The 13559-nt window shown below is 38.6% G+C and overlaps 1 protein-coding gene across 1 annotated transcript in view; it reads left to right on the top strand.

Annotated features, from left to right (window-relative positions):
- The window catches only part of LOC124140529, a 33481-nt gene extending 31457 nt beyond the window's left edge, over positions 1-2024 (top strand). Inside the window, exons 22-24 of the mRNA XM_048382535.1 lie at positions 185-323; positions 499-602; positions 1017-2024. Of these exons, the coding sequence (XP_048238492.1) occupies positions 185-323; positions 499-602; positions 1017-1126 (353 nt within the window). The 3' untranslated portion in view covers positions 1127-2024. The remainder of the gene's footprint in view (positions 1-184; positions 324-498; positions 603-1016) is intronic.
- The last annotated feature ends 11535 nt before the right edge of the window (positions 2025-13559 follow it).

The raw sequence follows: 13559 nt of genomic DNA, 5'->3' as shown, positions 1-13559 counted from the left end.
CAATTTTACACTTAATACACTATTGTCTGTATTATGGTTAACAGGTGTGCTTGTGAAGATGGTAGTCTTTAATGTATGGTAATAGTGAGGTTATCCACTGTATTTGCAGTTTGATCATATATATGAGGATATGAGGTACTGATGTGATGCTCATGTCATAGAATTATGTCCATCTGTTTAACAGTTGACAGACTGATGTGGTACAGCAATGGACAACTCATGAGCTGCGACACCGACGGTGATGACGTCACAAATCTTGTGGACAACGCAAGTCCGCTTTTTGGTCTCGTGAACGACTACTACTTCTATGCCAATGAAACAGGGTAGGATTTATTTCAGAATTGCTCTGAAATGACATTGTCATTAGTTTAGAAGTTATTTCTGCTTGAGTTCGACGATCTTTTTACATATTCTGATTTTTGTCTATAGATAAGAGTGTCAATACGTTTATCTGGTACATGTTTCTGCCTACCGCTAGCACTGCCTTCTATATTTTAGACTGTTCAGAGTCAATGCTGACGGTGTTACACGCGCGCAAGTGATGTCGTTGACATCACCTCCAACCAGCGTCTCCGTCATCTCCACCAACCAACAGGATTGGGGTAATGAGAATATTAAACGTTTTCGTTATTTGTTTAGGCTTTCAAACTCCAGAAATAATATTGCTAAGCGGGGACAAATCGTATGCCAATGTGTAAGGTTACAGTTGAATAAAAGCGACAAAACCCTTTCCATAATCATGAGAAATCTCCATTGTATTCTTCTGACAATATAATATCTTAAATTATCATTAAACGTTAATGCATACTTTATGATAAATGTACTGTCTATTGTACCGACACATCGCATTAAAGCAGTAAAATAAGTTTCAACCCATACATCATTTCCGTTTTCATTGATACTACAGTTATTACTGACATGCAACTGACATACATTCTTCTCTTCTGTTTACTCAAGATACACGGTGCGATTCAGTCCATCAATTCTATAGTTAAATATGATTGTTTTCTTCACAGGACCTCTTAAATGTCGTGTCGATGTTCCTGATTGTGAGGCGTGTTGGCAGATCGATCGCTTCGAGACCAAATGTTTGGGGACTAACGAGAACCAATCTGACGCAGTATAATTATTGACATATACAATGTTCGCACAGATTTAACAGTAAAGTTAAAGGCGTTTTGTGAAAAAGGAATATTTTATGTTTTGGTGTGAACTGAAAAGGTCCTTCAATGAAACCTTGAAAAGAACACGCAGATGCGTAAATCAGGTTACTAGTAGTTGAAAGGTTCAGGGCAACGACAAAGCCATTGTTTACTTGTTCAATTTGTTTACTTCAGTCAGTGCATGGAATGAAATGTTCTGGGCGTGAATATTGTTGATAATTTACAAAGTTGTATGTAATGTCTACATTTAAAAAGATGTTCTCCGACATGCGCTTAAAAAAGTAGGCAAACACGTGTTTGAGTTTCCTAAGATCCGTGCGAACTTTGTAACAAACATCCTTAAATTGTATATTTTGCCAGGCTTTCTGAATTTATTGTATCAAATAATTACTCTCTCTTTTTTGAGTGTAACAATTGAATTTGATTCGAATGCTTCAGAGTAATTCACAACCTACATTTTGTTTTGTTTAATGAGTAGGAACTGGGCTATTAATTGGCTATAAATTAATGCATTATACTTAACTTTCGCTATGGGGTGTTTGTTTGTCCATTGACTACCACACCAAGGGTTGAAATATGTAAACAGTAAAACGATCATGATCTTTGTACGTTCTATTAAAAACATGAAACAATGAATGCATAGTTACATATTTCAACATTTCCATGTGTAGAACTTCTGTTTCGTCAAATATAAAATTTGGCATTGTTTTAACATGACCGTTTCGATGATTGTCTTTGGTTGGTATAAATTCAAAGTGTCCTCACATTTGTTGTTTATCATTATGTTTACTGCATGGTTTATGTACAATGGCATGCATATTTCATATGATTCTGTGACAGGATAAAACGTTTGTTTCAATATTCAGTTTATGGATTGTCTGTTTTATGTAACCAAATGGTTATTGAATATGGGACATGGAACTGTGTGTGTGCAAGACCATCAAAATGGCAATGTCAACACCACATCATCCCGTGAGACCACTACTCAAACAGGTATATAGAGGTTATCACGAGAGTGTTTTTTGGATGGTAAATATCCTGTATTAGGAATACACAATCGCCAAGGCTCGATTAAATACATATTTATTCCTAATGCAGGACATATACCATCCCAAAATACAGAGACGTGATAACCTCTTTACCATATTATGCAATAAACCTGTTTTCATCTCGCACAAACAACCTGCCATAAGCAGGTCACAGCGACAAATTGAAACAAGGTCACAATTCGGACATATCCGGCCAAATCCAACTGTTTTAAATTGGGAAAAGGACCTTGGCTTTAAAAACTGATCCCGCTAGGCTGGTGTCTTCGTCTAATTATTTCGCAATCTATTTTTTCCAAGGTTGCCCTAACTGCTCACCTCCGTCCCAGTAAGACACTGATTTTCAGTATCTTAGACGATTGTTTTGTGATGATAACAATTATATCAGTCGTTTCTCCATATTCCATGGTTAATTCTGTCCCGGTCGTCGATTGACATGGGCGACGCCATATTTGTTCTTAAACAGTGAAAGTTGTACCTGCCTGGCCTTTCATATTTGCATCTTCATCCGTATATGACCCGTTGGCTTTATCCTGTTGAGGAAGCTACACATCATATGATAAAAATACCGTAACATCTCACAGGACCATCGACGTGTTAGGTAGCAATTCCATCACACAGAACCACCACAGTATATACACTTATGGTTAGCCTCACACACGACCATTACTCTAGCAGGTATAATTACCGTATCTTCCCACGAGACGATTATTCTAACATCTATAACACTATTTCATCCCATAGAACTATTCCTTTAACAAATTAAATATCATTCCATCGAACAGGACCATTACACTGTGTTAGGTAGCCATACCACCACACACGACCATTACCCTGTCAATGGCAATACCACGGTCAGTAGGCATTCCATACCATAGGACACATGTACACTGACAATAGCAATAACATACCACCGAGCATTTTACATGTGCACTGACAATACTATCACAATGGATGGTCACACTGAATGATAGCAATACGATAGTGCCAACATTCAAACTGAGAAAAAACATTACATGTCGAGTCCAACTATAGAGGGCCAAATATCAAATGTCACTTCAATATCTATTCGATTACCTAAACGCTGTAAATTATATTTCTAGATTTGTCTTCATGGACATAAGGAGCAGGGTTTGACCTTTTGGAACCTCGTTGACATGTCATTGATATTAACTACACGCACCTGAATTGTCCACAGTCAATTATGTTTGAATCACTTGACACAGATCAGAAACATTTTATGTAAACAATTATAGAACTACACTTTCATTTTAATCAATTATTCCCCATCCAATAACACTTTTCTGTCAGATGCAAGTGATCCACAAAGACCCCTGACAGATTCCCTGTTAAACTGATAGCCATTTGTTACACATGGCTCTTGATACACAAACTGGAAACAGATGTCAACACGTATCAAATAGTATTTTAACCTAAATCACACAGATATGACTTCCTGCCAAGACGCAGTGACGTACAACAGATATGCACGTGGTACACGTGCGTCGGATATTAGGTCAATGTAAATTACTGATGGCGCATCGTTTGTCATTTGTCCGTTAATGTTAAACGTTTTCTAAGGATAAAAATGAAACTTGAGACAGATGCCTTACACCATGGTATAAACTACAATCATTAATTGGATGAGAATTAATTTATTCCGCAACGCTAAAACGAACAAATGTAACAGTTTTCAAAGAAACAGTTTTCCACAGGCCAAAGACCAGGACAAGTACTGCATACATGACTGAATATGTGAAGATTACAGGTGTATATATAATATCATTTTATTTGGGAGTCATAAAATAAACTCTTATAAAAAAATATAGGATAAAATAATACCAAGGGTTTTGGGGAACCCACTTTCAGTTTATCCTGCCGCAGTGGTGGTAAAGGGATCTATATAAATATCAATCTTTTATTTTTGGAGGTTGAAATATCAGATTAACCTCAATCTGTTTGTTTTCTTTCGTACTTAGCAATATTCCAGATATATGACAACGGCCTGGAAATAATCGAATCAGGACCAGTGAAACCAGTGATTGATATAATGAGTAGTGATCCTACCGTCGGGGTACGATGACATACTCAACCAAAGCCTGACCACCCGATCTTTTAAATCGCGTCTTACGATCAGTACAGGTTGCTGGGAATCAGATCTAACCCGGAATAACGCGGTTTGCACACAGTGCGTCAGGTCACTTTGAGCTTTGGCCTATTTCACCCAGTCACGTCATCTCTAAAACAATGTAATCCCACCAAAAACACCCAAAATCAAGACACTAAACATGCTTACATCAGATATTCCCAACGATGAAGATGAAGACAAGAAGTATGAGGCCGTTGAGAGTGCCTGGTGTTGAATAATGTCCCCATACAAAACCTGGTAAATTATGTAATTTATTGTAAGGTTGATTATGATATTTGTTTCAAATTTTTGATGTATTTTAAAAAGCCTAATGTAATGCATTACAAAAACTGACGCAACTACATTTTACACAGGCCTGTCCAGCAGCCCAGGAAATACGAGCCGTATGATTCCCATGAAATGGGTGCTGGTTATATTCCAATCATCACGACATATTTCATATTTCATACAACACTATTTATTCACGAGTGAGAATATATTTAATGTTTATTCACGTGTAAATTGATTTGGTTTATGAGTTTGAGTTTCTGGTTTAATCACTATGTTAAAAGATGAAATACTGACTAAAATTGCGAGTTCCACTACTACTGCTAACACCACTGTTACACGGCACAGCAGGTACTGAGCATAATAAAGTTGGGTTTGAAGCCGCTTGGCTATATTACGGCGTGTCAGCTTAGTGTGAGAGGAAAGCCCCCCAAAATGGTTTAATTATACAGAAAGGGATACACACCGTTTGGGGTACTTAAGGTAGCGCCACGATTCGTAAGATAGCTTCATGTAAAAGGCCATGATTCAGGCTGCCTTTGTGGTCAGTCATTTTAGCCTTCCGATCTTCATTTCTTGACAATTGTTGAAAAGACAATTGTTTACTTGAATAACAGGTACGTAATGAATAGTACAGCAGTTGGCCAGAGATTGTATTTTTAACAGCGACTGTTATTTGTAGATGTATTTTGTATAAGCATTTGTTGAGTAAACACGTTGTAATGGTTTGGGTTACGGTCTACACATTGTATTCAATGCGAAAATGCAATGCCAATCCCATCTTCAATATTCACACATAAGGGAGAAGACTAAGGTTCGAATTAAATGAAACAGTGTGGAAATTATGTTGTTGAAAACGTGAAACCTTCCTTATATGGCTGCATATTTCATTGTACATTCGTATCGTTATTTGTGTATTATTGTGAAGCTGAGTCAGACCATTTCATATAATGCAATAACAGCCACCATACATTCCATTCTCAGAGTGAAGAAAGTCGAACCGTGGACATGAGTATAGGCTGTAAAATCAGAGCATTGCTTAATCTAATATCCTGACAACGAAGCATTCAACCACTTGTTACCATTAATGGTGTCAACATCCAACACTCAGGGTTAGTAACTTATGACAAGGAGATTACAGTTCAGTTAATGTAACAGTTAGGAAGCGTGACCAACTTATATCTACCGTAGAAGTTCTACCTGATACGTCTTGAAAACACAAGCCCGCCCACGGGTCCATAATGTTTTATTGTGACGTCTCTAAAGGTGCTTTGTGTTTTCACTCCCACTTCCCAACTGTCCCGCCCGAGCTGGTTTACCTGCATATAGCTTCTAAAACAGTGTTGATCATACTCTTAAAAAGGCAATAAGACCAGACAACATAGTACATCAATCCACATTGCTCTAGTGAAGTGTTCGTCCGGAAGATCTTACTCTTGGACGTCAGTCTGTCATATAAACCTATCACTGACATGTCCCATTATACTAGAGGTACTCGAATTTCATGTAATGACCTCTTGCTGAGTTGGAGGTTTTACTTCTTAAAAGTAAGACCCAGTAGCAGGTCTTACTTTTGAAAGTAAGACTTATTACCGGGTCTTACTTTTGAAAGTAAGACCTCTTATCGGGACTTACTGTTTAAAGTAAAACCTTGCCCTGATTTCGAAACAAACCAAGTTTTCAGTCAAAACCGGATTTACATTAGCAAATTTAGCCCACATGAACGCTTCAGTGTGATATTTTGTACAAAGTTACAGTATAGGTTGAAATCAGACTTTAGTGTTGGAAACATGTAGAGAAATATAGAAAAATTTTGAGTAAGAATTCTCAAGTTTGTTTCGAGAAATCGGAGCCCGTTTCAGATACCTGATTTTCGTAATCCTTCAACAACAAAAAATAAACCAATTTTTCAAAATTCTTTATTTCAGTTGAAATTAATAGTTAACGAATACTGCTTGTCTTTGCATTTTCCACAGTTAACAGAAACTTTTGATTCTGGTTCAGAAGTTTGAGCAGTTGGTTCAGAATCAACGTTTCTCTTTCTGTCGGGGACAACGCACAACAGGTCGGAAACTGATGCCTTTTGGTCACCTGAAGACCTCTTGTACACCCGAACGGCTTCACTGCGGTGACCTGAAATTCAATTAAATAAAGTATTAAACTGAAGAACCAAATGCAATCTATTACAACAGATTCCAATCCTCCAAAGTGAGAATGTATTTAAATAGTAGTTATACATACATTCTGCATAAATACATTCTCCAAACTGTACAGTTCAGTATTTAGAGTGGCAATATAGACAGTTTCTTCAGTGCTGTGAAGTAGAATGCATTAGTTTCCTTGCCTGCTGCCTTACTGCAGTAAAAGAAATAAACATCTTGGAATATTTTCGAATATCCATCGACAGTTACAACATGACTTGACATAAGTACTAGGATAACATATGACTGCATTCATTCCTTTTTTCGACTGACGCTGATGTGTACATATATATAAACTATTTTACAAACGATTCATTGTTTATCATTTTTCAAAAGAAATCTTACCAAAGAAGCCTGTATTTTGTTTATAAAGGCGGACGTAACATCTCTCCAGGTTCCTTGAAACGAAACAAAAAGTCATCGTCACTCTCTGCTTCATCGCTCTTTTCAACGGTTTTGGACTGGGTTATGAACAGTTCTCTGTCGCTGTCTGCCTCATCCATCGTGTCTCCGACAAATGGACGTTCTAACAGGACACGTGATGCCGCGTAACGAAAATTCCGTGCAGCACGTTCGGCCGTGCGCGCTGTTTTAAAATTAGACCATGCTCCTCGATATACCAGCTGGGTACTACCCAGCGCGGCGGTATAAACAATGCAGTGTTAGGACCGGCAGTACTTGGATAAAGGATACTGTTTTATTTTATCATTAAAATGTAATCTTTTCATTTGACAGTTCGATATGGTTTATTAGATTTAGGGATTGGTATGACTAGGGCCTGTTTCCAGGGAGTAGGAACCTGTCCGTTTAGGGAGATGAGATTGTATAGTTTGAGTAGAGCCTGGAGTAGTGTTAGGGGGAGTTTTTTAATTATTTGGTAAGAAGTTAGGTCTAATCCTGGGGCTGTGCCCTTTTTCCTGTTTTGGATTACGTAGAGGAGCTTCTCCATTGTGTAGGGTTGATTTATTTCTAGATTGTTATTTTTTGGTTCTTTTGTGGGTTTGTTTTATGTTTTAAGTTTATCTTGGAATTTTTGGCTGAAGTTGGTGTTGCTGCTAACGGCCGAAAAGTGGTTGGCGAGATTATTTGCTTTTTGGGCGGGGTTGGTTGAGTTGTTAATGTTAGGGGTTTTTTTTATGTCGTTTTAAGCCTCTTTTGGCGTGGATTTTCCGCCAGACCGTTCTGGCATCTGTACGGTTATTTATACCTTCGCAGATTTTTTTCCAGTCTCTACTTTTGGCTATTTGGACTAGTTTTTGAACCTGGTAGTTTAGTTCGTGGGCTATGTTTAGATGTTTGTAGTCGCGTTTTGCTTTATTGAAGGCTGATTTACGTTTTCGTCTAGTCTGTTCTATTTCCTCATCCCACCATGGTACCGTCGGTTTGCCTTTATTACATGATTGAGGTTTTGGCTGCGTTTATTATATAGTCTGTTAGGTTTTTACAATAGGTTTCTGGATCATTTTTTTCTATTTCGTTTAAGTTAGCTTCGTTGCAGATATCTTGGAATTGGTCCCAGTTAGCTTTATTGTAATGGAATTTTGGTTCTTGGTTTTCTGTTTGGATTGGTACGTTTGTATTTCCTATGGTTATGTTTATGGGGAAGTGGTCACTACCTAGAGGGACGTCGTGCACTTCCCATTGAGTACTTTGAGATAGATCTGCGGTGCATATGGTTAGATCGATAGCCGACATTTTTTGGGTTATCTTATCGTACCTCGTGGGTTGGTTGCTATTTAGGAGTACTAGGCCGTTTGTTTCTATCCATTCGGAGATTAATTTGCCATGATTATCTATTTTATCATCTATGCTCCATGTAGGATGGTGAGCGTTAAAGTCTCCTAGGAATATAGTAGATTTATCGCTTATTTTGAGTAGTTTGTTAAGATCCTCAGGTTGGACTTTTTGTTCCGCCCAGTGGTAAATATTTATGATGTTTATGTTTCGGTTATTTAATGTGATTTTAATGCCGTTAGCTTCTAGGTTTGGCGTGTCTATTTTTATTTCTTCGTAATTTATATCTTCCCTGATAAATATGATTAGTCCTCCTGCGGCTCTTCTTGTTTTGGGTTTAGCTCTGTCAGTTCTAACTGAGTTGTAGTTAGGTAGTGTGAATTTGGATTTTTTTGAGTATTTGGTTTCCTGGATACAAGCAATGTGAGGGCCTTTATTTAGTTTAAATTTAGTTTTTAGTTCATGGCCGTGGGAGGTGAGTCCGTTTGCGTTCCACTGAAAAATATTTAGTCCTTCCATTATTGGGTTCGGGTGATTGGTGATTTATTTTATATTTTTTATTTTATTCGGTGCCTATATGATTGTGTTGGCAAGTATATATACAAGTAGGAGGCAATGTTTATACAGTAGAGTAGATATTGTTATACTGGAGTAGAGAAGCCTGTTATGAACACACAAGGGTAGTGATGACAATCATCGGTGAAGTCAGTGACATAAACAAAGGATGAAGCCAGTAATATAAACAACGGGATTATGGCTGATTGGGGTCTTTGATGAGTTGATGGTACGGGGCCGGGGGTATGTAATAGCCTTGGTCACGGTTGATTGACGGCTGGAGTCTTTTGATGTTGATGGCTTCTTGTAGTTTCCTGATCTTGAAGTCTTTGAGACTTCTCTACTCCAGTATAACAATATCTACTCTACTGTATAAACATTGCCTCCTACTTGTATGTATACTTGCCAACCACACTCTTACAACGCAGCAAATAAAATAACTCAAATATTCCACGTCACAGTAATCAAACAAACACCTAATTGGCAACAATATACACGAGGCGTAATTAGGGTTAACCCAAGGGAAACAACTGAGGACTTACAATTATACTCTCTAGAAGCTAACATAAACCAAAACCAAAACCCTCAACCCCTAATCACCAGCACGCGTAGAATAACCTCAACTAGAAACGGAAAAACGGTCCCAACCTCCATTGTCATAATCAACTTCAAAAAGACCGCTAAATTCCCTGAAGCCCCCAAACACATATCCTTCGGAGCCCACACCAACTTAGAAGTCAAACCCTATATAAGCAGGTTAAGCAATGTACAAAGTGCCTCAAATACAACCACACTGCCTCCCAATGCACATACCGTAAAACTAAATGTAAAAATTTGCGCACAAACAGACTGCCCAGGCACATGCACACCCTGGTGCATCCACTGCAAATCCACTCAACACACTTCACTCTCAAACCAATGCCCATACAGACACACACTCACCCAGCAGGCCAACAAACACATAAACATAGACACGGCTAAAATCCAAACACGAAAATTTGCTACACCTGCATCTAAACCACTCCTCCCTACACCACACCCAAACACCATCCCACAAACAAACACCACACCCATAACCGACAGCTCTGTCTGGGGCCCCTACCGAGAAACCGCACCCACCTCACACCTACAAGCAGCCACTCAACCAACCACGAACCCTCCCACATCTCACATCGCCAAAACATCAACCCCCGCATGCAAAACAAACCTCAAAATGACCACCACAACACGACCCCCATCCAAGCACCCTACAGCCCATATGGTAACAACGCTCTCCCACAAGCAAGCACAACAACAAAACACAAACACTATGAAATCATCAGCTACACCCATCCCACAAACACCTTCACAATCCTCCACATCACATGCCTCCCCCATGGAAACTCAATCAGCTAAACCTAATCTAACCGATGACGAAGATTTCTCCACTACTGAGGAAACAATAGACACTACTCCAACTAAAACAAACCAAACTCCCCAACCAGCCAACACCCAAAACCTAAACAACCTCACCTTACTCCTAGCATACATGCATGGTCAAAACTCACCAAAAGCTAGCATGAAATCCTTCTACAAAGTAGCTTTCAATCTAAAATTAACCGATCTTCCCTTCTTCCTCTTTAACCTCCATCTAAAAGAACTCACCGAATAAAATAAAAAATAAAAAATAAATCACCAATCACCCGAACCCAATATTCGAAGGACTAAATATTTTTCAGTGGAAAGCCAACGGACTCACCTCCCACGGCCATGAACTAAAAACTAAATTTAAACTAAATAAAGGCCCTCACATTGCTTGTATCCAGGAAACCAAATACTCAAAAAAATCCAAATTCACACTACCTAACTACAACTCAGTTAGAACTGACAGAGCTAAACCCAAAACAAGAAGAGCCGCAGGAGGACTAATCATATTTATCAGGGAAGATATAAATTACGAAGAAATAAAAATAGACACGCCAAACCTAGAAGCCAACGGCATTAAAATCACATTAAATAACCGAAACATAAACATCATAAATATTTACCACTGGGCGGAACGAAAAGTCCAACCTGAGGATCTAAACAAACTACTCCAAATAAGCGATAAATCTACTATATTCCTAGGAGACTTTAACGCTCACCATCCTACATGGAGCATAGATGATAAAATAGATAATCATGGCAAATTAATCTCCGAATGGATAGAAACAAACGACCTAGTACTCCTTAATAGCAACCAACCCACGAGGTACGATAAGATAACCCAAAAAATGTCGGCTATCGACCTAACCATATGCACCGCAGATCTAGCCCAAAGTACTCAATGGGAAGTGCACGACGTCCCGCTAGGTAGTGACCACTTCCCCATAAACATAACCATAGGAAATACAAACGTACCAATCCAAACAGAAAACCAAGAACCAAAATTCCATTACAATAAAGCTAACTGGGACCAATTCCAAGATATCTGCAACGAAGCTAACTTAAACGAAATAGAAAATAATGATCCAGAAACCTATTGTAAAAACCTAACAGACTATATAATAAACGCAGACAAAACCTCCATCCCCTTCAAAACATCTAAGACAGGCAAACCGACGGTACCATGGTGGAATGAGGAAATAGAACAGACTAGACGAAAACGTAAATCAGCCTTCAATAAAGCAAAACGCGACTACAAATATTTAAACATAGCCCACGAACTAAACCACCAGGTTCAAAAACTAGTCCAAATAGCCAAAAATAGAGACTGGAAAAAATTCTGCGAAGGTATAAATAACCGTACAGATGCCAGAACGGTCTGGCGCAAAATCCACGCCATCAGAGGCTTAAAACGACATAAAAAAACCCCCTAACATTGACAACTCAACCAACCCCGCCCAAAAAGCAAATAATCTCGCCAACCACTTTTCGGCCGTTAGCAGTAACACCAACTTCAGTAAAAAATTCCAAGATAAACTTAAAACAGAAAACAAACCCCCAAAAGAACCAAACAATAACAATCTAGAAATAAATCAACCCTACACAATGGAGAAGCTCCTCTACGTAATCCAAAACAGGAAAAAGGGCACAGCCCCAGGATTAGACCTAACTTCTTACCAAATAATTAAAAAACTCCCCCTAACACTACTCCAGGCTCTACTCAAACTATACAATCTCATCTCCCTAAACGGACAGGTTCCTACTCCCTGGAAACAGGCCCTAGTCATACCAATCCCTAAATCTAATAAACCATATCGAACTGTCAAATGAAAAGATTACATTTTAATGATAAAATAAAACAGTATCCTTTATCCAAGTACTGCCGGTCCTAACACTGCATTGTTTATACCGCCGCGCTGGGTAGTACCCAGCTGGTATATCGAGGAGCATAACTAACCAAATAAATAAACAAACCGACCCAAACATAGCTAAAACCACCACACTTTCATACATACACGAAAATTGGCCAAATTGGTGTCACATATACACTGACGGATCTTCAGACCCGATCTCCAACCACACAGGTTTCGGAGTCCATACCACACAACCAGTTATATCCACACAATCTTACCGACTCCCTAACAACCAATCTATATTCACGGCCGAACTTATGGGCATGGCCTCAACCCTGCATAACCAACAATCAAAAAAAAATCAAAAAAATCCTAATTCTCACTGACTCGCTTAGTGGACTACAAGCCCTCCAAAACAAAAATACCAAAAAACGACCTAAATTAATAAACCAAATACTTAAAAGCTCCAACGACCTAACAAAAGCAGGCAAACAAATAACCTTCTTGTGGATCCCCGCCCACGTAGGAATTTACGGCAACGAAAGCGCCGATAAAGCAGCTAAATTATCTCTCAAAATACCAGAAATAAGCCTAAACCTACCCATCTCAAAATCAGAAATTAAAAGTGTAAACAAACAAAAAATAACCAAAAAATGGCATAATCAATATCAAAACTCAAATAGCCAAATCCAAAAAGTGCTCAGAAAACCACTAGCCAAACCTAAAATCCTACACCCCTCTAAAAAAATTGACAGATTAATTACAAAACTCCAAACAGGACACACGAACCTAAATAACCACCTAAAACAACTTAAAAGACACAACACAGGCAACTGCCCCCACTGCAAACAACCCGAAACCACAGAACACGCACTCATCCACTGCACCCACTACCAAACACACAGAACCACACTACAAACCACCCTCAATCTAAATAAGGTTCCTACTCTAGATGAAATACTAAACCCTCAAAATAAACTAGAAAACTTCAAGGCCCTAGGCGTATTCCTAATCAAAACAGGCCTAATTAAGCGCATCTAAAAACTAATTAATCTACCAATCCAAAATCCAATAAACATACAAACACCCACCTCACCCGGCTCCCTTAGTTTCCTCCTCCACCCACCTCGGCAATTATTCCAATGTTAAAAATTTCAAAAATTCGATATAAGCAACCCCTAAAAGCC

The sequence above is a fragment of the Haliotis rufescens genome, unplaced genomic scaffold, assembly GCF_023055435.1.
Source record: "Haliotis rufescens isolate VD_foot unplaced genomic scaffold, xgHalRufe1.0.p SCAF_4, whole genome shotgun sequence".
Lineage (NCBI taxonomy): Eukaryota > Metazoa > Mollusca > Gastropoda > Lepetellida > Haliotidae > Haliotis > Haliotis rufescens.
Note: the sequence above shows the minus strand (reverse complement) of the source record. Positions and strands in the feature narration are given on the sequence as shown.